We start from the raw sequence: 27,171 nt of genomic DNA, 5'->3' as shown, positions 1-27,171 counted from the left end.
GTGACGTTTGTGGAGAAATCGAGTACGGGACATGATATTGCCATGGGGGATGTCTTTGATTGTGCGCGCTGCAAGGAGTGCAATGAAATCAGGCGACAACTCTGCATTGAAGGACAGGATGGTTGCCCTCAAAGGATCTAAATTGAGGGGCCCAAAAAGCTCTCAGCTGCCCACATCAATGCCAGAGCTTGTACTTGGTCATCAAACAACACAGCAGCAATCCCCAAGGCAGAATGCACTGGTCCCACAGGAACTGGTAGTTGTTGGTGACTCTATTGTCAGGGAAACGGGAAACATGCTTTGTAAAAAGGATAAGTGGAACAGAGCCAGGGTATGTCTACCAGGGGCAAAGGTTGATGACGTTGTAGAGCGGATATCATCTTTTAAGGGCACAAAAGGTGATATAGTTGTACACATTGGCACTAATGATATTTAGAGTAGGAGACCAGCAGAATTACTTAACAAGTACAGATCACTGTAGAAAAAAAGCTGCGAATTGGGATTGAATTTGCAAGTGTCTGCAATTCTGCCCAGACACAATAGGAGGGAGTATATGATGAGAGCCTTGTCGATCAATTCAGCCCTGGAAAGATTGTGCAAGGCTCAAGGGGTGGAATTTTTTTCAGCCTGGTCTGTACTTGTTAACAGGAGAGACTGCTTCTACAGGGATGGGATACACTTAAATAGAAAGGGTACAAGAATATTTGCTGATGCTATTGAGACAGTGTTAGGTGGGTCAGAAAACTGCTAGCTTGGGGGGGGGGTACAAGGATGAATAGATTAACATTAGACACTGGCAGAAGTGAAAGTGATTCTTGCACTGCTTTTATTGCAATGAGCAGAAGCCTGGAAAACAAGATGCAGAATATTAGCATTAGCATTAGCATTAGCATTAGTAGAGGCATACGATGCAAGAAAGCAAGCTTATTCAGCATCAGCCCAAAAAAAAAAAAAAAAACCCTCTCCCATTTCACCCCTCCGTTCGTTCGAAATACCTGTCCAGTTGAGCTTTAAATTTGTTTAGGCTATCAACTTCAACAACAAGTGATGGAAGTCGGTTCCACCAACCAACCACCCGCTGGCCAAAGGCAAATTTCCGCACATCTATCCGACATCCGTCCTTCCTCAATTTGAATTTATGCCCTCTGAGGTGATTATTCTGAGAAAGATGAAGAATCCCATTGGCATTGAGCATGCTCAAACCATTCAAGGCCTTATACACCTCTATCAGATCACCTCGCCGGTGCCTAGTCTCCAGACTCTGTAATTTGCAAAACTTAAGCCTTTCTTCGTAAGAGCAACCCTTTGTTCCATTTACTAATCTTGTTGCCCTTCTCTGTACCCGTTCCAGCAGCTCTACATCCTTCTTGAAATGAGGCCTCCAGACCTGTATACAGTACTCAAGATGTGGCCTAACCATTGCCTTATACAAGGGAATAATCACCTCCTTATCCCTGCTAGAAAAATTCCTGTATATCATTGACAAGACACCATGAGCTACTCTTGCAGCTCGTCTGCACTGCTCAGAGAACTTCATATCTCCCTGCACAATTACCCCCAGGTCCTTTTCATTCTCCACCACTGTCAGTGTGGTACCGCAGAGTTGATACGTTGCTCTGGGGTTACTGTTTCCCATATGCAGTACTTTACATTTGTCAATGTTAAACTTCATTTGCCACCTCTCAGCCCATCTGTTCAACCTTTCCAGATCCTGTTGCAGCAGCATAGCGTCAGTAGTGTCCTTGACTACCCTGCCAACCTTTGTATCATCTGCAAACTTGGACATTAAACTTGATATCCCATCATCAATATCATTCATAAACACCGAAAACAACAACGGACCCAACACTGAACCTTGAGGAACTCCACTAATAACATTAGTCCACGTTGAGCAGTGTCCATTGATTACCACTCTCTGTCTTCTGCCACTCAACCATCCCCTTATCCATAGCAGCAATTTGCCTCCAATGCCACACTGCTCCAATTTGTGCAGCAGTCTTCCATGTGCAACAGTATCAAAAGCCTTTCTAAGATCCAAATATATAATATCAAAGTTATTCCCTGCATCCAGTTCTTTTGTGACTACATCATAGTATCCAATCAAATTGGTCAGGCAAGACCTGCCCTTAACAAAACCATGCTGCGTCTGAGCTATAACTGAATTCTTGTCTAGATGATCCTGCAGTGCTTCTTTAACCAGTGCCTCCATTAATTTACCTGGAACAGAAGTTAAACTAACAGGTCTATAATTACTTGTGTCAGCCTTTGATCCTCCTTTGTGAATTGGGGTTACATTTGCACATCTCCAGTCTATGGGTACCTCCCCTGAGTCCAAAGAAGCTCTCATAATTATGGCTAGGGGTTTGCATACTTCCTTTGCTGCCTCCTTTAATATAACTGGATAGATCCCATCCACCCCAGGTGCCTTTTTTATGTTTATCCTCAACAATCTCTCCTCCACTTTCCTCTCAGTTATTACAAAATCAACCAGCTCACTGCCAATGTTTACTTTACCTACATCATTCTCCTTCCTGAATAACTCCTCATGCGTGAATGTAGATGCAAAATACTCGTTTAGATTGTTAGCCACCTGAGCAGGATCCTCAACTGTTGAACCATCAATATCCAGTGGACCAATCTGATTCATCCCTTTCCTTCTCGAGTTCAAGTATGTAAAGAACTCTTTTCTGTTTTTCTTTGCATCCTTTGCCAAGGATTTTTCGTAGTCTGCCTTTGCCTGCCTAATCTCCTTTGTGACTTGGTTACAGACCAACTTATATCTATCATAGGCTTCCATGTCACCCATTAATTTATATGTATCCCATGCATTTTTCTTCTCTGCCACATGTCTCATTAGTTCATCTGACAACCATTTAGGCCTAAACCTTGAACAATATTTCTTAGTTGGTATGTAAAGCCTGGTAGCCTCCAAGATTAGTTCCTTGAATGCTTCCCATTTTGAGTTTGCTGTCGGTAACATCATCAGATGGTCCCACTGTATAGAATTTAAATACTGTCTCAGACCATCATAGTCGCCTTTACGAAAACAAAAACCCCTCCCTTTACCTCTGATGGTAGTTACCTCCTTGAGTAAGTCCCACTTCAACACACTGTGATCACTGCCACCTAGTGGTTCATTTATCTGCAGGTTCTTAATGCATGAAGAGTCACTACTGATAATCAGATCAAGAGTATTGCTCCCTCTTGTTGCCTCACGAACATGCTGGTGTAGAAAACAATCATCCAATAAATCCACAAAAGCCTTGCTAGTGTGCGAGTGACCAACCCACAAATTCCAGTCAATATCTGGGAAATTAAAATCCCCCATTATAAGACTCTCTGATTTACTGGCCCACTCTATTTCCCTGTACAATATCTTATTATACTCATCAGAGTCATTAGGCCTATAGCACACTCCTACTCTCAATTTTGATTTCCCTATGCTTATGTCACACCAAACTGATTCGGCACTGCCCTGTCCATCAATGTCGACTGGCTTCACTTCCTTGGACTTTATGTGTTTCTTAATTAATAGCATAACCCCTCCTCCCCTCCTGTCCTGTCTATCCTTTCTATACACATTGTATTCCCCAAATTCCAGTTCCGCATTACTTATATCTGTGTGACACCACGTCTCTGATATCCCAACAATATCTGCCTTTGATGTTTTGAGCAATACCTCAAATTCATCAAATTTATTTACCAAACTCCTAGCATTGGTGTACACGCAGGTATACATGCACCTGTTTCTATTCTTAGCTACCCTAACACAACCCATGTGTTTACTTGTAACGCAGTGACTACCAGCAGTCTCTGAAATATCCTGCATCTTGTTTTTCAGACTTCTGCTCATTTCAATAGAAGCAGTGCAAGAATCACTTCCACCTCTGCCAGTGGCTACTGTTAATCTATTAGTCCTTGTATCCCCCCCAACTAGCAGTTTTCCGACCCACCTAACACTGCCTCGACAGCATCAGCAAAAATTCTTGCACCCTTTCTATTTAAGTGTATCCCATCCCTGTAGAAGCAATCTCTCCTGTTAACAAGTACAGTCCAGGCTGAAAAAAATTCTACCCCTTGAGCCTTGCACAATCCCTCCAGGGCCGAATTGATCGACAAGGCTCTCATCATATACGCCCTCCTATCGTGTCTGGGCAGAATTGCAGACACTTTCAAGTTCAACCCTAATTCACGGCTTTTTTTCAGCAGTGACCTGTACTTGCTAAGTAATTCCGCCGGTCTCCTACTCTTAATATCATTCGTGCCAACGTGTACAACTATATCACCTTTTGTGCCCTTAAAAGATGATATCCGCTCTACAATGTCATCAACCTTTGCCCCTGGCAGACATACCCTGGTCCTATTCCACCTATCCTTTTTACAAAGCATGTTCCCCGTTTCCCTGACAATAGAGTCACCAACAACTACTAGTTCCTGTGGGACCAGCGCATTCTGCCTAGGGGGCTGCTTCTGTGTTGCCTGATGACCAAGTGCAAGCTCTGGCGTTGATGTGGGCAGCTGAGAGCTTGATGGGCCCCTCAATTTATTTCCTTCGAGGGCATCCACCCTGTCCTTCAAGCTCTCATAAAGGCCCATAACAACGCTGAGTTGTCGCCTGATTTCCTTGCACTCCTTACATCGTGCACACACAAAGACATCCCCCTTGGCAGTATCATGTCCCGTACCCAACTGCTCCGCAAACATCAAGCAAACAGTGCATTTTAATAGACTGTGATTCAGAGGGCAACTGGCCCCCTCAGTTCTCCCCTGAACCACAGCACTCCCATTAGCTTGAGCCTTTTGCTTTGCTGCTCTGGTTAGAGTCATGATTCCAATGTAATTCAATAAAATTTAAAACAAAAATTTAAATCCTTAAGTTATATTATATATATATGGATATATATATTGTTTTTTTTTTTTTTTTTTTTTTTCGGTATCTAGTGTTCCCTTTATACAACTTCCGTATCACGTGTACCACTATAGTTATGTATTAATTATTTGTTACGATTAAGTCGTTATATATATTTATAGAGTTAAAAATACAATTTAATTGACAATAAAGTTTATCAAGATTAATAGATTTACTGAATAATTGACAATATTATATTATGCACTATACTACACTAAGCTTATGCTATCGTGTAAAAATGGCGGGAATTCACGAACGAGTATCAAGTGTGTATTAATTATTTGTTACGTTTGTACTCTAAGTCGTTATATATATATAGTTAAAAGAACAATTTAATTGACAATGAAGTTTAACAAGATTAATAGATCTACTGATTAATTGACAATATTATATTATGCACTATACCAGACAAAGCTAATGCTATCGAATTCCGGATATGCTGTGTCGCGTTTCAGTAACGAGTGTTATCTACGAAGTCCCTTTATATAACTTCCGTATCAAGTTATGTATTAATTATTTATTTTTACTAATTATTTATGTTCCGTAACCTATGTGGTTATATGTATAGTTAAAAGTACAATTTAATTGCCAATGAAGTTCGACAAGATTAATAGATTTACTGATTAATTTTCACGTAACTATGGCGGCTGTCTATGAACGGTAAACTCGTGTATTTGATACCCTTTCCGATACTAAGTAATACCTACAAATCTCTATCTAAGTTACTTTAACTTTAAGTACCGTAAATAGGAATATAAAGCTACTCTAGAAATAAGTTAATATGTCAATTTAAACTAATAAAGCAGAATATAAATCAGAAAAAACTTCTCTGTTCCAGTAGCGGCAGAAAGGCACGTCCGCACAGGAAACTCTCGTGCTCAAACTCCTAAACTCCTACTCAAACTCCTATTTCACAGACTACTGGGAGTCATTGCAGTACAAGTACACACATGGGTTGTGTTACTGTAGCTAAGAATAGGAACAGGTGTATGTAAAGTTGCGTGTACACCAATGCTAGGAGTTTAGTAAATAAATTTGATGAATTTGAGGTATTGCTCAAAGCATTAAACGCGGATATTGTTGGGATATCAGAGACGTGGTGTCACACAGATATAAGGAATGCAGAACTGGAATTTGGGGAGTACAAAGTCTTCAGAAATGATAGACAGAATAGGAATGGAGGAGGGGTTATGCTATTAGTAAAGAAACACATAAATTCCAAGGAAGCGAAGCCAGTCGACATCGTTGGACAGTGCAGTGTCGAGTCAGTTTGGTGTGACATAAGCATTGGGAGATCAAAATTGAGAGTAGGAGTCCCAGATATTGACTGGAATTTGTGGGTTGGTCACTCACACACTAGCAAGGCTTTTGTGGATTTATTGGATTATTGTTATCTACATCAGCATGTTCGGGAGGCAATTAGAGGCCCCTTTCAGTCATACTAGTAATACTCTTGATTTGATTATCAGTAGTGATTCTTCATGCATTAAGAATCTGCAGATAAATGAACCACTAGGTGGCAGTGATCACAGTGTGCCGAAGTGGGATTTACTCAAAGAAGTAACTACCATCAGGGGTAAAGGGAAGGGTTATTGCTTTCGTAAAGTCGACTACGATAGTCTGAGACAGTATTTAAATTCTATACAGTGGGACCAACTGATGGTGATGTTACCAACAGCAAATTCAAAATGGGAAGCATTCAAAGAACTTATCTTGGAAGCTACTAGGCTTTACATACCAACTAAGAAATATTGTTCAAGGTTTAGGCCTAAATCGACGTCAGATGAACTAATGAGACATATGGCAGAGAAGAAAAATGTATTTGATACATATAAATTAACATGTGACACAGAAGCCTACGATAGATATAAGTTGAACTGTAAACAAGTTACAAAGGAGGTTAGGCAGGCTACGGCAAATTACAAGAAATCTTTCGCAAGGGATGCAAAGAAAAACAGCAAAGTGTTCTTTATTTATGTAAACTCTAGAAGTAAGGGGATGAATCAGATTGGTCCACTTGATATCGATGGTTCAACTGTTGATGATCCTGCTCAGGTAACTAACAAACTAAATGAATATTTTGCATCGGCATTCACACCTGATGAGTTATTCAACGAGGGGAATGCTAGAGGTGTATTCAACTCTGGCAGTAAGCAAGATAATCTTGTAATAACTGAGAGTAAAGTGGAGGAGAAATTGTTGAAGATAAACAGAAGAAAGGCACCTGGGGTGGATGGGTCCAGTTATATTAAAGGAGGCAGCAAAGGAAGTAAGCAAACCCTTAGCCATAATTATGAGAGTTTCCTTGGACACAGGGGAGGTACACCTAGACTGGAGATGTGCAAATATGACCCCAATTCGCAAAGGAGGATCAAAGGCTGACACAAGTAATTATAGACCTGTGAGTTTAACTTCTGTTCCAGGAAAATTAATGGAGGCACTGGTTAGAGAAGCATTGCAGGATCATCTAGACAAGACTTCAGTTATAGCTCAGACAGCATGGTTTTGTTAAGGGGAAGTCTTGCCTGACCAATTTGATTGGATACTATGATGCAGTCACAAAAGAACTGGATGCAGGGAATAACTTTGATATTATATTTTTGGATCTTAGAAAGGCTTTTGATACTGTTGCACATGGAAGACTGCTGCACAAATTGGAGTAGCAGTCTTCCCTTTATCCATAGCAGCAAATTGCTGCTATGGATAAAGGGGTGGTTGAGAGGGAGAAGACAAAGAATGGTAATCAATGGACACTGCTCATCGTGGACTAATGTTATTAGTGGAGTCCCTCAGGGTTCAGTGTTTGGTCCATTATTGTTTTCTGTATTTATAAATAATATTGATGATGGCATATCAAGCTGTATGTTCAAGTTTGCAGATGATACAAAGGTTGGCAGGTTTATTAAGGACACCACTGATGCTATGCTGCTGCAACAGGATCTGGAAAGGTTGAGCAGATGGGCTGAGAGGTAATAGTAGTGGCATGTGATGCAAGAAAGCAAGTGTATGAGCTTATGCAGCATCAGCCAAAAAAAAAAAAATAAAAAAATCACACCATTCCCTTCAAATGCCTGTCCAGTTCCTCCTTAAATTTATTTAACCTGTCCACTTCCACAACGACAGATGTAAGTTTGTTCCAGCAATTAACCACCCGCTGGCTAAAGGCAAATTTCCGCACATCTATTCTACATCTGTCTTTTCTTAATTTGAATTTATGCCCCCTTAGGTTCGTAATCTGAACAAGTGGAAGGATCCCATCAGAATTCAGCGTGCTCAACCCATTCAAGGCCTTATATAACTCAATCAGATCACCGCGCAGGTGCCTAGTCTCCAGCCACTGCAATTTGCAGAACTTTAGCCTCTCTTGGTAAGAGGATCCCTTTATTCCCCTCACCAATCTTGTTGCCCTTCTCTGTGCACGCTCAAGTAAATCTACATCCTTCCTAAAATGAGGCCTCCAGACCTGTACACAATTCTCAAGGCGTGGCCTGACCATTGCCTTATACAGAGGGACAATCACCTCCTTCTTCCTGCTAGCAAAATTCCTATATATCATTGACAAAACCCCATGACCTGCCCTAGCAGCCTGTCTGCATTGCTCAGAAAACTTCATATCTGACTGCACAATTACTCCCAGGTCTTTTTCATTTTCCACCACCTTAAGTGTAGTACCACACAGTTTGTACGTTTCTCTGGGTTTACTTCTACCCATTTGCAGTACTTTGCATTTGTCAAGGTTAAACTTCAGTTGCCACTTCTTAGCCCATCTGCCCAAATTATCTAGATCCTGTTGCAGTAGCACACTGCCATTACTGTCATTAAAAACCCTGCCAACCTTTGTATCATCTGCAAACTTCGACATTAAGCCTGATATGCCTTTATCAATATCATTGATAAATATACAAAACAACAGTGGACCTAACACCGAACCCTGTGGGACTCCATTAATAACATTAGTCCACGAAGAGCAGCACCCATTGATTACCACCCTCTGTCTTCTCCCACTTAACCATCCTTTTATCCATTGTAGCAACTTACCCTTAATACCATTCTGCTCCAATTTGTGCAATAGTCTTCCATTCGCAACAGTGTCAAAAGCTTTCCCGAAATCCAAATATATGATATCAAAATTATTTTTTGCATCCAGTTCCTTTGTAACCTCATAAACCAGGTGGCAAATGAATTTTAACATTGACAAATGTAAAGTACTACATATGGGAAACAGGAAACAGCAACCTCAGAGCAACATATCAACTCTGTGATACTACGCTGATAGTGATAGAGAATGAAAAGGACCTGGGGAGGGGATATTGTGCAGGCAGATATGAAGTTCTCTGAGCAGTGCAGATGGGTTGCAAGAGTAGCTTATTGTGTCTTGTCAATAATATACATGAATTTTTCTAGCAGGGATAAGGAGGTGATTATTCCCTTGTATAAGGCAGTGGTCAGGCCACACCTTGAGTACTATATATAGGTCTGGAGGCCTCATTTCAAGGAGGATGTAGAGTTGCTGGAACGAGTACATAGAAGGGCAACAAGATTAGTGAATGGAACAAAGGGTTGCTCTTACGAAGAAAGTTTTGCAAATTACAGTGTTTGGAGACTAGGCACCGGTGAGGTGATCTGATAGAGGTGTATAAAGTCTTGAATGGTTTGAGCATGCTCAATGCTGATGGGATCCTTCCTCTTACTCAGAATATTCACCTGAGAGAGCATAAATTCAAATTGTGGAAAGACAGATGTAGGATAGATTCGCGGAAATTTGCCTTTAGCCAGCAGGTAGTTGTTTGGTTAAACAGACTTCCATCCCTTGTTGTGGAAGTTGATAGCCTAAATAAATTTAGGGCTCAGCTGGACAGGTATTTCGAACGAAAGGAGGGGTGAAGTGGAAGGTTTTTTTTTTTTTTTTTTTTTGCTGATGCTGCAAAAGCTTGCTTTCATGCATCATATGCCTCTACTAATGCTAATGGTATGACAATAGTGATGCCACTGCACAACTTTAGTTGGGTTACTATGTATAGAAATGATGTTAATGCACTAACTTGAATGACAACAAATAAACTCATTAATCCTGCACAGCAGATACCAGAGAAGATCTGTCACTGTCATAGTTCATTTTTAAAGTGCTTTTATCACAGTTTGGTGGGACATTGTGCTAAGACACTTCCAAACGATGAAGTCATGGCACAATGCCACCGGATTGTACACCCTAACCTCTCAGAATGGCAACAATATGTAATAAATGCCAAATACTAAAGGAAACAATGCTCCAAAGGAAAAGACCAAGAATGGATTCCTGAATGAGTGGCTATCCATGGATCTTAATGTTGTGAACATAGTCTTTTCTGATAACCTTATGATCCTTATTGGAGCAGATTCTTGGACAGAGCGTGAATGGACCTAGTTCAAAATCCATAAATTGAAATTTTCACCAATTAATCCAACACCATATTTATTCAAAGAAATCTCAGCACATCCAGAAAACCAATGGTCATTCTAAATTATTAGAATATTCCCATGTTTATGAATGACACTATCTTGGAGTTATAACAAACGCTAAACTTACTTTTCTACTATCACATAAGAAAAAGATCTAAAATTGCATTAAGCTAATCAGCAGAATCACTAGGAGTGACTGGGGCTTCAGAGGCAGAACTCTGGCACTTACCTACAAATCAAAAACCTGCCAGTTATTGCCAGCAGGACCCTGGAGCCTATCTGCATCTGTATTCCTGTTAGTTATTGAGTATAGTGCTAGAGTCTTATTCTGGCACATGCTGACAGAGCTATTAGTGTTCATCACTTGGATTCCAGCATAGCCTAATCCTTCTGACCACTACCTGGGCCTTCTAGACATTGTCACCTCCTATCTTCAGGACATTTGCTGCTGCTGCTGCTTTGTCTCTTGACCTCAAAGTAATCTGTTGGTATTTCACTTACACTTTCTGAAAAGGAATATCTGCTAACCACATTGGAATCAATGTAGACCTAGCCAGTGACCTGAAAAGAGAAAAGAAGGTACCCGGATTAAGCCAGTACAAGCCTAGTAGGCAAAATGAAGAGCAAGATAAATACTGACAAAGATAAAATTGAGTATGCTGAGTTATGCAAAGCCATTAGAAATAGACTCAAGAAAAGTAGAACAAGCATTAAGGGAAAACAAAGGACTTAAATCTGCAGCCATGAGCAGTAATACAGAAAGACAAGTGATACTGAGACTGAAGAATAGCAATGGTATACTTATAAAAAGCTGAGAAGGCATAATTCAAATTGCAGAATACTACTATAGGGAATTATACAAGGAGCGAGGGTATGATGCCAGCAGTGGGGAAGATGGATCACAAATTAGTAACACATATGACATACCTGATATCCTTCCTGATGAGATGGAAATGTGTTGAAGAAAATGAAGAATCAGAAGGCCCGAGGGGAAGATGAAGTTACTCTAGAGTTTTTAAAATTGGGAGGAAGAGACATGACACAGAAACTGGTAATGCTCTTCACAAATTGCATTAGAAAAGGTGTGACACCTAAGGAGTGGAATAATGCAATCATAGTTTTACTGCATAAGAATGGAGATAAATCAGAAATTGGAAATTATATTCCAATTAGCTTATTATCGCACATGTACAAGTTGTTCACAAGGGTCATTACTAACAGATTACAAAGAATACTTGATGAGAATCAACCGAAAGAGCAAGCTGGCTTTAGGACAGGATTCTCAACTATGGATCACCTTTACATAATATCTCAGCTAATGGAGAAAGCAAATGAATATAAAACACCATTATGCCTGGCATTTGTGGATTATGAAAAGGCATTTGAACCATACAGCATAAGGCAACGTTTCGGGCACTGGAAAGACAAGGCATAGGTACCCCATATATTATGATTTTGAAGAAAATATATGAGAATGCTACCTCCTTTATTAGACTAGATAAAGACAGTAGCAAATTTAAAATTGAGAAAGGAGTTCAACAAGGTGACACAATATCTCCAAAGTTGTTTACTGCTGCCCTTGAGGAAGCGTTCAGACTGATCGCAGGAAGGAGTCAATATGAATGGAGAGTACCTAAACCATTTACGATTTGCAGATGACATTGTGATCATAAGCCATGATCCCAAAGAATTAGAGGAAAATCTTAATCAGTTATGCAGTGTTAGTAAGGATTTCAGACTAAAGATGAATATGGCTAAAACAAAAGTAATGATGAACAAGTATGCCATAGAAAGGAATATAATCATTGAAGGAGAAGTAATTGAAAAGGTGGATTCATATACTTATCTGGGATAAGTCATTAGCTGTAGTAATGATAAATGGCTGGACGTCAAGAGAAGAATAAATTTTGAATGGATAGCATTCAGGAAATATCCCAATAGGGATATTTCCTGAGGAGCAATATCCCAATTTGTCTGAAACGTAAAATAATGAACTAAAGTATACTCCCCACCATGACTTATGGAAGTGAAACTTGGACACTCACCAAAAGAATGGAAGAGAAGCTGAGACCTACACAGCAAAGAATGGAATGAATTATATTAGGAATCAGACTGCTAGATAAGAAGAGAAACACGGATTAGGCAGCAAACTCAAGTAAAGGACATGCTTATGAAAAGTAAAGAACTAAAATGGTCTTGGGCAGGGCACATAGCTTGAAGACATGATGACAGATGTACTAAGAAAATAACAGAATGGTATCCAAGAGATGCTAGAAGAAAATCTGGAAGACAATGACGGAGATGGTGAGTTGAAATTCACGAGTTTGTGAGTAATAAATGGATGGCCATTGCACAAAACAGAAGGAACTGGAAAGTTTCTGGAGAGGTCTTCATCCTGCAGTAGATTGAAAATGGCTGATGATGAGGCAAGGTGGTGTAAAACTCTGAGAAGGGCACCTTGATTAAGGGAGTCATCTCATCTATACCACTATCTTGATTACTGGTCAAGGGTCCCTAAACAGGAAGCTCTACTCCCTGGGGCTAACTGAAAAACTCATTAATTGTGGGGAGATGGAAGATCGATCCCACATTCTACGTAAATGACCACATTACGACTAACTAATATCAGAACATATGAAGTTGTTGAAGACATGTTCTCTAGTTTTTCAAATGCAGTTTTCATATTACTTGCTGAGGAATGTGATAACTGCATTTGGAGAGCTCATTGCACAATAGTAGAATAAGGTTAGGTTACCAGGCCATTACCTTTAATAACACTGGCCAACAAGGTTTTGCTAACATGGTGAAAGTAAGCATTTTTTTAAGTTAGTATGTGCTGATTACGAATATGACAGTAAAAAGTTTCTATCATGTCACTTTTTTTAGAAAAATTTTTAGAAAAATATTTAAAGATTTAAAAAAAAATTTAAATAGCTTCAAAATCAACGAAATCGTCACATCACACTCTGTGCCTTTCCCGGTCAATTTTATTATAACAAAAGAAGAAACATATCTATGTTGTTTAATAGTAAACTAATACCTAATTTTAGTTTTATGGCCCCGAGGAGTGGCTGCTCTGAGTTATATTGCTATAATCCTTATTATGTGTTTGGATCCTACTATATTTCCGGCTTAGAGGGGCAACAGGAATTCTGTGTGTTATCAGAAACTCAGTCGAAAATGCTGACGGATTGAATATCTTTCTATTTTAGAAGATTTAGGAGAAGTTCGGTTGGCTACCTTCCTAAAATCCACTCACGCACACTTTCTTGATGTTAAGCCCTGTTATATCACTGATTTTTTTTTTTGATTTGGTAGTTGTTGGCGCATCGGCTTCTGTGGCCATATTGCACCTCCCAAGGTTTTTGCAGTACTTTGATCCAAGCCCGAGGCGGGAATCGAACCCGCGACCTTTGGGTTGCCGGGTAGGTACTTTACCCACTCGGCTAGCCCGGTCGGCGTTATATCACTGGTGGCAACAAACGTGTAGAGTGGTTCTCTTCAAGATGCCTGGTCAGCATGAAGAGGAAAAGACCAACCCCCTCCATCAGATGACAGTACGACATAACAAATGGCTCTCAGTCCCCAGCAGCTTTCATTCCTACTCTTACTGTAGCAAGAGGATTGGAGTGGAAGCAGAGAGTGCTAAGAATCTCTGGGTACGACCAAGCTGCCATGCACAGAAAATCAACTTGACTTGTTACAACGTAAAATCGCTCATCGGTGAAGATAGGATATTAAAGATGGAAAAGGAATTAAAAAATGTGAATTGGAATATCATCAGGCAGTGGTATATGGCAATGGTCGGGCCACAGCTTGAGTAGTGCATGCAGGTAGTAGTAGTAGTGGCATGTGATGCAAGAAAGCAAGTGTATGAGCTTATGCAGCATCAGCAAAAAAAAAAAAATATATATCACACCATTCCCTCCAAATGCCTGTCCAGTTCCTCCTTAACTTTATTTAACCTATCAACTTCCAAAACAACAGATGGAAGTTTGTTCCAGGAATTAACCACCCGCTGGCTAAAGGCAGATTTCTGCACATCTATTCTACATATGTCTTTTCTTAATTTGAATTTATGCCCCCTTAGGTTCGTAATCTGAACAAGTGGAAGGATCCCATCAGAATTCAGCGTGCTCAACCCATTCAAGTCCTTATACATCTCAATCAGATCACTGCACAGGTGCCTAGTATCCAGCCACTGCAATTTGCAGAACTTAAGCCTCTATTGGTAAGCAGATCCCTTCATTCACCTCACCAATCTTGTTGCCCTTCTCTGTACAAGCTGAAGCAAATCTACATCCTTCCTAAAATGAGGACTCCACACCTGTATGCAGTACTCAAGGCGTGGCCTGACCGTTGCCTTATACAGAGGAACAATCACTTCATTTTCCTGCTAGCAAAATTCCTATATATCATTGACAAAACCCCATGACCTGCCCTGACAGCCTGTCTGTCAGGGCAGGTCATGAAAACCTCATATCTGACTTTGCTCAGAAAACCTCATATCTGACTGCACAATTACTCCCAGGTCTTTTTCATTTTCTACCACCTTAAGTGCAGTACCACACAGTTGATACATTTCTCTGGGGTTACTTCTACCTATATGCAGTACTTTGTATTTGTCAAGGTTAAACTTCAGTTGCCACTTCTTAGCCCATCTGCCCAAATTTTCTAGATCCTGTTGCAGTAGCACACTGCCATTACTGTCATTAACAGCCCTACCAACCTTTGTATCATCTATAAACTTCGACACTAAGCCTGATATACCTTCATCAATCTCATTGATAAATATACAAAACAACAGTGGACCCAACACCAAACCCTGTGGGGACACCACTAATAACATTAGTCCACGAAGAGCAGCACCCGTTGATTACCACCCTCTGTCTTCTCCCACTCAATCATCCTTTCATCCATTGTAGCAACTTACCCTTAATACCATTCTGCTCCAATTTGTACAATAGTCTTCCATGCGCAACAGTGTCAAAAGCTTTCCTGAAATCCAAATATATGGTATAAAAATTATTTTTTGTATCCAGTTCCTTTGTAACCACATCGACTTTCCCTTAACAAACCCATGCTGTGTCTGAATTGTTGCTGCAGCCTTGTCTAGATGATCCTGCAATGCATCTTTAACCAGTGACTCCATTATTTTATCCGGAACAAATGTTAAACGAACTGGTCTGTGAATACTCGTGTCACCCTTCGATCCCCCTTTGTGAATTGGGGATACATTTGCACATCTCCAGTCTGTGGGATCTTCCCCGAGTCCAAGGATGCTCTCATAATTATGGTTAGTTGCTTTGCCACCTCCTTTAATTTAACTGGATATATCCTATCCACCCCAGGTGCCTTTCTTATGTTTAACTTGAAAAATTTCTCCTCCACTTTGCTCTCAGTTATTACAAAACCATTAACCACCCTGCTACAATTTGATAACGATCTGCCATTTCAAATCTTAATAAGTCCTCATGTGTGAATGTAGATGCAAAATACTCATTCAGTTTGTTTGCTATCTGAGCAGGATCATCAACAGTCGAACCATCAATATCAAGTAGACCAATCAGATTCATCCCCTTCCTTTTAGAGTTTATATAAGTAAAGAAATCCTTGCTGTTTTTCTTAGCATCCTTTGCCAAAGATTTCTCGTAATCTACCTTCTCCTGCCTAACCTCCTTTGTGACCGGATTACAGACTAGCTTATATCTGCCATAGGTTTCTGAGTCGATTGATAATTTATATGCATCCCATGCATTTTTCTTCTCTGTCACGAATCTCATTAGTTCATTTGATAACCATTTAGACCTAAACCTTGAACAATATTTTTCTCAATAGGTATGAAATATTTAGTACCATCCACGATTAATTCCTTGAATGCTTCCCACTTAGAATTTACTGTTGGTAACATCACCAGTTGATCCCACTGTACAGAATTTAAAAACTGTCTGAGACCACTGTACTCACCTTTACGGAAGCAAAAACTCTTTCCTTTGCCCTTGATGGTAATTATATCTTTAAGTAAATCCCACATCAGTACACTATGATCATTGACACCTAGTGGTTCCTTTATCTGCAAATTCTTAATACACGAATTATCACTGCTGATAACCAGATCAAGAGTATTACCCTCTCTGATTGCCTCTCGAACATGCTGCTGCAGAAAACAATCATCCAATAAATCCACAAAAGTCTTACTAGTGTGTGAATGACCAACCCACAAGTTCCAGTCAGTATATGGGAAGTTGAAATCCCCCATTATAAGACATTCTGATTTACTACTACCGCACTCTATTTCTCTGTACTATTGTTCATTGTACTTATTCGAGTCATTAGGCCTATAACACACTCCTACTCTTATTTTTGCTTTTGCAGTGCTTATGTCACACCAAACTGACTCAACAGTGCACTGTCCATCTATATCAACTGGATGTACTTCTTTTGATTTTGTTTTTCTTAATTAACAGCATGACACCTCCTTCCTTTCTGTACACATTGCATGCCCCAAAATTCCAATTCTGCATTCCTAATATCAGTTGATACCACGTCTCTGATATCTCAACAGTATCCGCCTTTGATTTCTTGACCAACACTTCAAATTCATCAGATTTATTTACTATACTTCTAGTATTGGTACGCATGCAAGCATACATGCACCTATTTCTATTCCCCCTGGTACATTACATATACCCACCTGTTTCATGATGACTGCCATCAGTCCATGAAGCCCCCAGCACCCCTCGCTCCAGGTTGCTTCTTATTCTAATAGAAGTTGTGTGAGTGACCAACCCACATGTTCCAGTCAATATCTGGGAAGTTAAAATCCCCCATTATAAGACATTCTTTTAATTGGAAGCCTTTTTTTTTAGGAAGGATGTAGAGTTTCTGCAAGTTGTTACAGAGAAGGGAACAAGATTGGTGAGGGGAACAGAGGGGTGCTCTTATGAAGAAAGGCTTAAGTGCTGCAAATTGCAGCGTCTGCAAACTAGGCACCTTCGAGGTGATCTGATTGAGGTGTATAAGGCCTTGAATAGACTGAGCAGGCTCAATGCTATTGAGATTCTTCCTCTTTCTCAGATTACAAACCCAAGGGGGAATAAACTGAAATTGAGGAAAGACATTTGTTGAATAGATGTGCGGAAATTTTCCTTCAGGAAACGGGTCATCTGTACAGGGTACACATGCGTGCTTTTTTTTTTAATCTACTTCTATCAACAGTAACAGATTCGAAAATTAAACTAAAATTTGGGAACTGTAGGTAGTAAGTCGATAAGTTATAAAAAAAATTCCAAGTTTTGAAGATTGCTGGAACAAACTTCCATCTGTTGTTGTTGTTGTGAAACTTGATAACTTAAATAAATACAAGGAAGAAGTGGACAAACATTTAGAGCTCAAGACTTCTGACTTCTGGAAGCCAAGAGAAGAATAAATTTCAGATGGATAGCATTCAGGAAATATAGTTAGATACTGAGGAACAATATCCCAATTTGTCTGAAACGTAAAATAATGAACCTATGTATAGTCATTATTTTACATTTGTTTGTCCTCACCACTTTCACTTCCATAAGTCATTGAGAGCAATATCCCAATTTGTCTGAAACATAAAATAATGAACTAATGTATACTCCTCAGCATGACTTATGGAAGTGAAACTTGAGCACTCACCGAAAGAATGGAAGAGAAGCTGAAAACTATGCAGTGAAGAATGGAATGAATTATATTAGGAATCAGACTATTAGATAAGAAGAGAAACACATGGATTAGGCAGCAAACACAAAAAAGGACATTCTGATCAATACTAAAGAACTGAAATGGACTTGGGAAGGACATCTAGCCCGAAGATATGATGACAGATCGACTAAGAAAATAACAGAATGGTATCCAAGAGGAACTAAAAAAAACCTGGAAGACAATAATGGAGATAGACAGATGAAATTCACAAGTTTGTGGGTATGAAATGGATGGGCATTGCCCAAAACAGAAGGAATTGGAAAGTTGCTGGAGAGGCCTTCATCCTACAGTGGATTGAAAATGAAACAGCAAAAAGCTGATGATGATAATATTTCCAGCGCCCAGGCACCTCTGTGAAAGACAACTTGTTTACAAGCTGTTTTTAGCTCTGAAATACACATTTTTGGGGTTCGTTTCAATTTTTAATATCTAGTGGTAGGCCGTGGTGTTTTAAAGTTCCGTTTTGTTCTTGTGGAGCAAAAGCATCATGCATGTGTTAAATCGCCAAACATGTTTAGCTGCATTTGTGTAAAATTTATAGTGATGTTGCAATGTCGATTAATCACAGATAATGTGAAACAAGCTTATTATTTTTATTTTGGGTGTTACGTTCGTGATCAGGATAAAAGATGGGCACCGCATATGTGCTGTACAATATGTTATGTAAATCTGACTGAATGGATGAAGGGGAACAATTTTGATCTGGTGAAAACCAACAGGTTCTCTTGAAGATTCTTATTTCTGCCTCACAAATCCTAACAGGTTTACAAGGAAAAATAGAGTTAAAATAAAATACCCCAACCTTCTGCCCACGATACGACCAGTGCTACACACAACCGAACTCCCTATTCCTCCACCAAGTTGTGAAGAAATCACTATTCCAGAAGAAGAGCAAGAGTCACTAGAGCCCATACCTGCCCCCTCAACATCTGTTGATCCCAGTTACAATCCTGAAAATGACAAAACCCCACACTTAATTTAGTTAAGTAAACATAAGGATTTGGTTAGGGATTTAAATCTTTCGCTGCAACAGACTGAGCTATTGGGATTTAGGTTGCAATAGTGGAATTTGCTGGCAAAAACCACAAGGATTTCTGTGTCTAAAAACTGAAATGAAAAGTTTTTTGGATTATTATCAAATGGAAGTTTCTCTTTGTGTCTGCAAAGATGTAAATGGATTGATTAGCATTAGTAGAGGAATATGATTCAAGAAAGCAAGCTTATTTAGCATCAGCCAAAAAAAAAAACACGCTACGATTTCACCCCTCCATTCATTCCAAATTCCTGTCCAGCTCAGTCTTAAATTTATTTAGGCTATCAACTTCCACCACAAAAGATGGCAGTCTGTTCCACCAATCAACTACTCGCTGGCTAAAGGCAAACTTCCTCACATCTATCCTACAACTGTCTTTCCTGAATTTGAATTTATGCCCTCTCAGGTGATTCTTCTGAGTAAGAGGAAAAATCCCATCAGCATTGAGCATGCTCAAACCATTCAAGTCTTTATATACCTCAACCAGATCACCTCGCAGGTGGCTAGTCTCCACACACTGTAATCTGCAAAACTTAAGCTTTTCTTTGTAAGAACAACCCTTTGTTCCATTCATTAATCTTGTTGCCCTTCTCTGTACTCGTTCCAGACCTGTACACAGTACTGAAGGTATGGCCTGACCATTGCCTTACACAAGGGGATAATCACCTCCTTATCCCTGCTAGAAAAATTCCTGTATATCACTGACAAGACACCAGGGCTACTCTTGCAGACCACCTGCACTGCTCAGAAAACTTCATATCTGCCTGCACAATTACCCCCAGGTCCCTTTCATTGTCTACCACTGTCAGTGTAGTACCGCATAGTTGATACATTACTCTGGAGTTACTGCTTCCCATGTGTAGTACTTTACATTTGTTAATGTGAAACTTCATTTGCCACCTCTCAGCCCATCTGCTCAACTTTTCTATATCCTGTTGCAGCAGCATACTGTCATTAGTGTCATTAACAACCCTGCCAACCTTTTTATTGTCTACAAACTTGGACATTAAGTTTGATATACCATCATCAGTATCCTTTATAAATACAGAAAACAACAATGGACCCAACACTGAACCCTCAGGGACTCCACTAATAACAATAGTCAACGTTGAGCAGTGTCAATTGATTACCACTCTCTGTCTTCTCCTACTCAACCATCCCTTTATCCACAACAGCAATTTGCCTCCAATGCCACACTGCTCTAATTTGTGCAGCAGTGTTCCATGTGCAACAGTATCAAAAGCCTTTCTAAGATCCATATATATGATATCAAAGTTATTCCCTGCATCCAATTCCTTTGTGACCACATCATAGTATCCAATCAAATTGGTAAGACAAGACTTCCCCTTAACAAACCCTTGCTGTGTCCGAGTTATAACTGAAGTGTTGTCTAGATGATCCTGCAGTGCTTCTTTAACCAGTGCCTCCATTAATTTCCCTGGAACAGAAGTTAAACTAACATGTCTATAATTACTTGTGTCGCCCTTTGATCCCCTTTGTGAATTGGTGTCACACTTGTACATCTCTAGTCCATGGGTACCTCCCCTGAGTCCAAGGAAGCTCTCATAATAATGGCTAAGGGTTTGCTTACTTCCTTTGCTGCCTCCTTTAATATAACTAGATAGATCCCATCCACCCCAGTTGATGGATGAACTAGGGTTTGAACACAACCCTGAAGAATGGCGATTATTCAACGATTCTTCTAAACTCATTTTAAAAGCAATTTTGCTACACAATGGTAATATCAAACCGTCGGGCCTAGTGGCTCATTATGAAAGAAACATATGATATCATGCCATTGCTGTTAATTGCCTTAAGCTATAAGAAATATTGTTGGAAAATCTGCGGTAATTTAAAAGTAATCGCTTTGTTGCTGGACTACAATGTGGTTTTTTACTAAGTATTGTTGTTTCCTGTGTTTATGGGAAAGCAGTAGAACATCATTATATTGTGAAGGAATGGTCCATCAGGGAAGAATACATTCTCGAGAAACTCAACATAAAATGCTCACCTTTAGTGAAACCTGAAGTGGTGCTTTGCACATTAAGTTGGGTCTCATGAAAAAATGTTGTAGCTCTGGACAAAAATAGTGAAGGTTTTGAGTACTTAAAAAGCCAGTTTCCAAATTCTCCATTAATTTCCCATTAGGGATCCAAAGTTTAAGGAGGGCATTTTCATAGGTCCACAAATTAGAAGGGTTTTAAAGGATGAAATCTTTGAAACTAAACTTAACACCACTGAATTAGCTGTGTGGAAATCCTTCAGAGCTGTTGTTAGTGAGTTTTTATGGAATAAAAAAGTAGAGAACTATAAAGAGTTGATAGAAGAATTGTTGCATAACTATCAAAAGTTCAGATGCTGAATGTCGCTGAAGATATACTTCCTACATTCACACTTGGACTTCTTTCTGGACAACTTGGGATCTGTCTGTGACGAGCAGGGACAACGATTACAGCAAGATATTCACACTGGAGCAGAGGTATCAATGACAATGGGATCCAGCAATGATGGGTGACTATTGCTGGTTTCTGATAAGGGAGGACCATTCTGCTCATAAGAGGAAAAAATTACTGTAAGTAATACGATTTCCTATTTTTGCCTACACTTTTGTGGGTTAATTGTTTCTTAAATCCAAATAGGTTTGTAAAGTTTAAATATGTTATTTTTTATCCATTTGGAATGTTTGCTGGTCATCATATCAATTTCAAGCAATTAATTTACAAGAAAAGTAGCCAAGTATATTTAGATATGTAAGAATTCACAATTTTTGGAAAAAAGAGCACAAAGCCATAACATGAAAACGTGACATGCTACGAACTTTCTACTGTCATTTTCGTTTTCAGCACATGCAATTTAGTCAAAATCAGTTGATTTCTTTCATGTTATTGAAAAAAAGTTAAAATTGTTTGCTAGTGTAATCTGTCCAAACCTTTGTGATATTCACATTCTTGTGTATGATATTTCTTAAAATTGTTAAATGAGCGAAGCAACTTATATTAGAGTTATGATGTAGAATTTACATTATTTTGTAGGTGAAGACCTTTTTGACTTCCAAGCTACTATGGTGTATGGTAACCGAGATTCTGATGATAGTAGTGTAAGTTTTAGTTACTTACCTGATATGGATATGTCATTGTGTGGAGAAAATATTTTATTGCCTTCTGGTAGGTATATTTTGCACCGATTTTTATACTCAATGTATTATTCAATTTTTATATTATTTTGTTGCTGTAATTTTATGATATTAAAGCAAACAGAATGTATATTAGTAGTAAAGCAAGCTTATACAGCATTACCAAAAAAAAAAAAAAAAGAAAAAAAAGAAAGAATTGTCTGGTTCTTGAATTTATTCGAACTACCTGCTGTTGATTATAGTTCATTGTTGTTTGTTCCAGCAATCAGCTAGCATTGAGCTTCCTCACTCTATTCAAAGCACTGCAGTTTTCAGAAATTAAGTTTCCTGGTAAGAGTGCCCTTTTGTTCCTCTCATTAAACTTGTTGCTCTTCTTTGCATCCCATGACATGGACACCCATACGTGGTTAGGAACCTCCCAGTGATGCTTCTGATACTACAGATTAGCATCATTGCAATCAATTGCCCACAGTCTAGGTTCCAGGCTAATATCATAGGAATAGGGATTGGGCATTTTTGTCATACATTGTGACTCATGGAAATTCAGAAGGGGGTCATTGTGACCTGTGGAAACTCAGAAAGCTCTGAAACTGAAACGGCCATATGAGTGGTGATGCTGACAGAGAATAAGCAACAATAGTCTTCTCTACTGGGAAAGCGTTACTTGTTCAAGGAATTCATAACACAAACTGTTATGTAATGATGCCACTGCACAACTTCGAATGGTTTACTGTGTATAGAAATGATGATAATGCACTAACTTATATGATAATAAATAAACTCATTAAAGGATGAAGGCCATGGTACGACAGATACCGAAGAAGATCTGCTCGCTGTCACAGTTCATTTTGAAGGTATCTTTAACACCATTTAGTAGGACACTGTGTTAAGCTGTTTCCAAAGGATGAAGGCCATGGCCTACCTCTGCCAGTTTATGCACACTAGCCCTCTCAAAATGCATGGCAACAGTATGCAATAAACACCAAATACTAAAGGATGGTGTCCCCAAAGAACAGGCCAAGGATTGATCCCTGAATGAGTGTCTTTCCATGAATCTGAATATGAATAGGGCGTTTTTCTGATGATCTTGATTCACACTAGTGTGGATGGATGTCTGGGTAGCACTGGCATTCCACTCCCCAAGCGTATTGCTTGCCCCATCCTCTGCTTGTCCCATTGTGGGCATAATCCCATTTGGATTCCATGGCGGGTGGGGAGCCCGGATGCTTGACCAAAAGTAAAACTAGTACAAATCCTGATAATCTACACTTTTCTTATGCAACCCAACTTAGTCCCTACCAGAAAATAATGACACTGGTATAGACACCACTGCTTCAGCAAAGAGGCCCAGAACTGAAACCAATCAGGTCCAGCATTTAACAGATATCTGATAATTCATTCAAATGGTGTGAAGCCCACAGGGAAGGAAATTACCCTTTATTCAGAATGGTTGGATAGGTTGGCAGGCTCCCCTAATTCTGCTCCCCTAAAACAAGTATATCCCAAGTATTCAGGCTCCCCTAATACTTGGGATATACTTGTTGAAAATGAACACTGTGAATGGCCCCTCTGAGCCATTCACATTTGTCTCATTTTCTTTGAGACAAATGCCACATTAGGCAGAAATTTCCTTCACACACATGGACATAGTACATAGTTACTACTATATAATTTATAGTAACGACCAACAAACTGGTTTAAGTTAAACTTTATTAAAATAAATAAATAGATATGTACATAAATAAAATACTAAATAGATATGTACATAAATAAAATACTAAATAGATATAAAATAAAAATAAAAGTGTTAAAGCATTAGAAAAAAAAAATATATATATATATAAATAAAAAACAGTAAAACAAAAGCTTTCGGGGTGAGGTTATTATTATTATTATTATTATTATTATTATTATTATCCATATGATGCAAGGAAGCCTGAGGCTTACACTCCACCAGGAAAAAAAAAAAAAGTTCCCGAGTAACCATGAGAGAGAGAGAGAGAGAGAGAGTCAAAAGTAGAAGGGAATCACCAAGAAAGAGAAGAATGATGATATCCAGCTCTGGACCCTGGGTGTGTCAAGCCCATACTCACCAGATGTGAGCCCCGGGGTTTTCATCAGCTACTCTATGTACGGTGTACTGAGTACATATATATATGCATAGGGTAAAACAACAGAAGAGGACTGTGCATGATTGCAAATCACTACTCAGGTGCCGGTAATGCAGTATTACACATGTGTAAGGAATGCCAGCACTCATTGCACTGTAATATGGCAGATTCTATAATGGGGTGCATATCACTCCTCTGTTATGATTCATAGTATACTATTACAGCTGACTATGTGGAGTGCATCAAGCCATGAGTGCTGATGGTAATCACGTGAATAGTTGACGGTTTCAATGTCACGTTGGGGATCAAGTTTATGACGCTCGACTCAATAATGTTCAGCAACAGCAGAGCGTTCAAAGTTAGCGGTGCGGAGAGTCACCTCATGCTCTGAAACATGATCTTTTAACCTCCTGGCATTCTCACCATCATAACACATCCCACAATCCAGACACATAATACAGTAAATGGAACTGCTCCATAAAAGAGGAGGAATAGGTGTATTCACCAGGAGATAATGGAATGCAATTTCCTACAAGGGAATTGTACACACTGTATATGGTAATTTTGTAAAATTCTAGCGAGATGTTCTGACATACCCAGATAATAAGGGATGTAAGCAGTAGAAATAAACTCATTATCGTGGGGAGGATTTGATCGAGTGACAAAATCACGAGCTTGCAACTCACACATATCCAGAACACTAGGGGATAGCCGCAATTAGAAAGCTCTGTCCTCCCTTACTTTAGAAATCTCCAATTGCATATCATTAATGGAACTGGAATGCATCCCTGCACGGGTAAATAAGGCATGAGCAGTGCTACACAGTGGCAGATTAAGGATAGTTGGGGCCCTTCTTATGTTCAATAATGTTCAATTTTGCAGATTTACGTTTCAAACACCACAGCTCAGTATTTATTTTTTTGGCATTCTTTAAATGTATGGCCTTTTATACCACAGTATCCACATATGAACTCTTGTTCTGTACTTGTGGTGTTGCCAAACCCTGGTCATTTGATGCATTTAAGAATAGGAAAGTGGTCCCTGAATGTATGACTGGATCAGGGATAATCTATGGGATAATTCAATAATACAGTTTCAGTATAATTGGTACGATTCTCTTTAGTATAAATTCTTTTTTCATTTTGTCCATTGTCATGGTCAGCAAAGTCTTTTGAGTACACATCTTCCACGAATTGTTGAGTAGGCTTACCTTTCTCAATACGAAATAAGAGTATACAAGCGTTTCTGCACCTGGGGGACTCTGCCTTTAGTCCTAATTCATCCACTTCTTTCAGTTTTCTTATTTTAGAGGCACCCTCCTTGATGGTTGCTTCTGTGACCACTTCCTGATTCCTAGTTTTTTTCACATTTCTAGTGGGGCTGTAGTTGTTTAAGCACCATCTCTTTCTTAAGGGATACCTTAACATTTCTAGGCCTCCAGCTGTTACACTTTTTGGTCTCTCTCTCTCTCTTTCTCTCTCTCTCTCTCTCTCTCTCTTTCTGTGGTTGACTCACATAAATTTTTGGGTATTATTCTAGATCATAAGTTAAACTTTCAGAAACATGGCTTGCACCATGTCTTGTGACAAGCATGAAAATATACTTGACTATTTTATCTGAAACATGATAAAATAGTCAAGTATACTTCTATGCTTGTCTGTCTATTTCATCAATCCTGGGGTATTAACTACCTTACCCTTTATCTTTTATACAAAGTGGTGTTTGTTCCAATTTGTACTTATCGCACTGTCACCTGGTTTTGGTTTACTAAGAAGGTTGCTATTCAAGAGAAACTCTCCTCAGTCCAAAGACGTATGCTATTAATGATGTGTCATTCCTGTTGCACTGTCTCGACAGCTGCACTACAAGTTTTAAATAGTTGCCTACCTCTGGACTTCCAAATTGCTTATCAAGGTTTTTGCTATTATCATAGATATGCCATTTCTGTTGACATTTTAGACATAACTCTTAATATCCACTGCAATCCTAAAATTGAAAAAACTGATTGCAGGAACCACTATGGCAGCTATGACAATATTGGTGGTTTTCTACTTCTTCTTCCAAAGGTGTGGTCACAAGAAAGTTTATTTCATCTGTTTCCTTGCCTTATAAGAGTCTAAAATGGTTCTGTTCAAGTCCCCATATTCTTTTTCTTCTAACTTGCATTGGTTCCCTTTGCTGTTGCTATGTTTTTAATCTGTCTGATTCTTCCCTCTGTAATTGTGGCAGCATGTTCTTTTCGCTTGTCCTAGAAGACTCAGGAGCTCACATCTGGTGAGTATGGGTTTGGCACACCCAGAGTCCTGAGCTGGATATCATCATTCTTTGCTTTCTTGGTGATTTCTTTCTACTTCTCTCTCTCTCTCTCTCTCTCTCTCTCTCTCTCTCTCTCTCTCTCTCTCTCTCTCTCTCTCTCTCTCTCTCTCTCTCGGGGTAATTCAGAAAATTTTTTTTTTGGCTGGTGCAGCATAAGCCTCAGGCTTCCTTGCAATATATGGCTAATAATAATAATAATAAGACTGGCAGCATGTTCTTTTTACCTGTCCTTATTACTTGGATCCTCATCAGCCATTGTTTGCTGTGTCAACCATTTTCTCCAGGCAATGAATAATCTTTCTTGGACTCCAAAGAAAAATTTAATCGTCTGCAAGATTTTGCATATAAAGCCTTCACCAGATGTGGACAACTCGCCACTAGTGCTTCAATTCCTGGAATTACTCCTATTCCAGCTGCATCATCAGTCCAGGCCATTAACACTATTGTCTCCATTTTGTTATCGCTGTTGTGTTAGGCTTTTAGGAGCATAATAGACTAA

General features: G+C 39.3%; 1 protein-coding gene across 1 annotated transcript in view; it reads left to right on the top strand.

Moving 5' to 3' along the window:
- The window catches only part of LOC150081819 (RIMS-binding protein 2-like), a 1,020,459-nt gene that overhangs the window by 452,883 nt on the left and 540,405 nt on the right, over nt 1-27,171 (top strand). The window contains exon 13 of the mRNA XM_090380329.1: nt 22,145-22,276. Coding sequence (XP_090236455.1) covers nt 22,145-22,276 — 132 coding nt within the window. The remainder of the gene's footprint in view (nt 1-22,144; nt 22,277-27,171) is intronic.

Source organism: Mastigoproctus giganteus, chromosome 8 (genome assembly GCF_048544385.1).
Source record: "Mastigoproctus giganteus isolate SK-2022 chromosome 8, ASM4854438v1, whole genome shotgun sequence".
In the NCBI taxonomy this organism is placed as follows: domain Eukaryota; kingdom Metazoa; phylum Arthropoda; class Arachnida; order Uropygi; family Thelyphonidae; genus Mastigoproctus; species Mastigoproctus giganteus.
The sequence above is the reverse complement of the archived record's forward strand: the minus strand, read 5'-3'. Positions and strand labels throughout refer to the sequence as shown.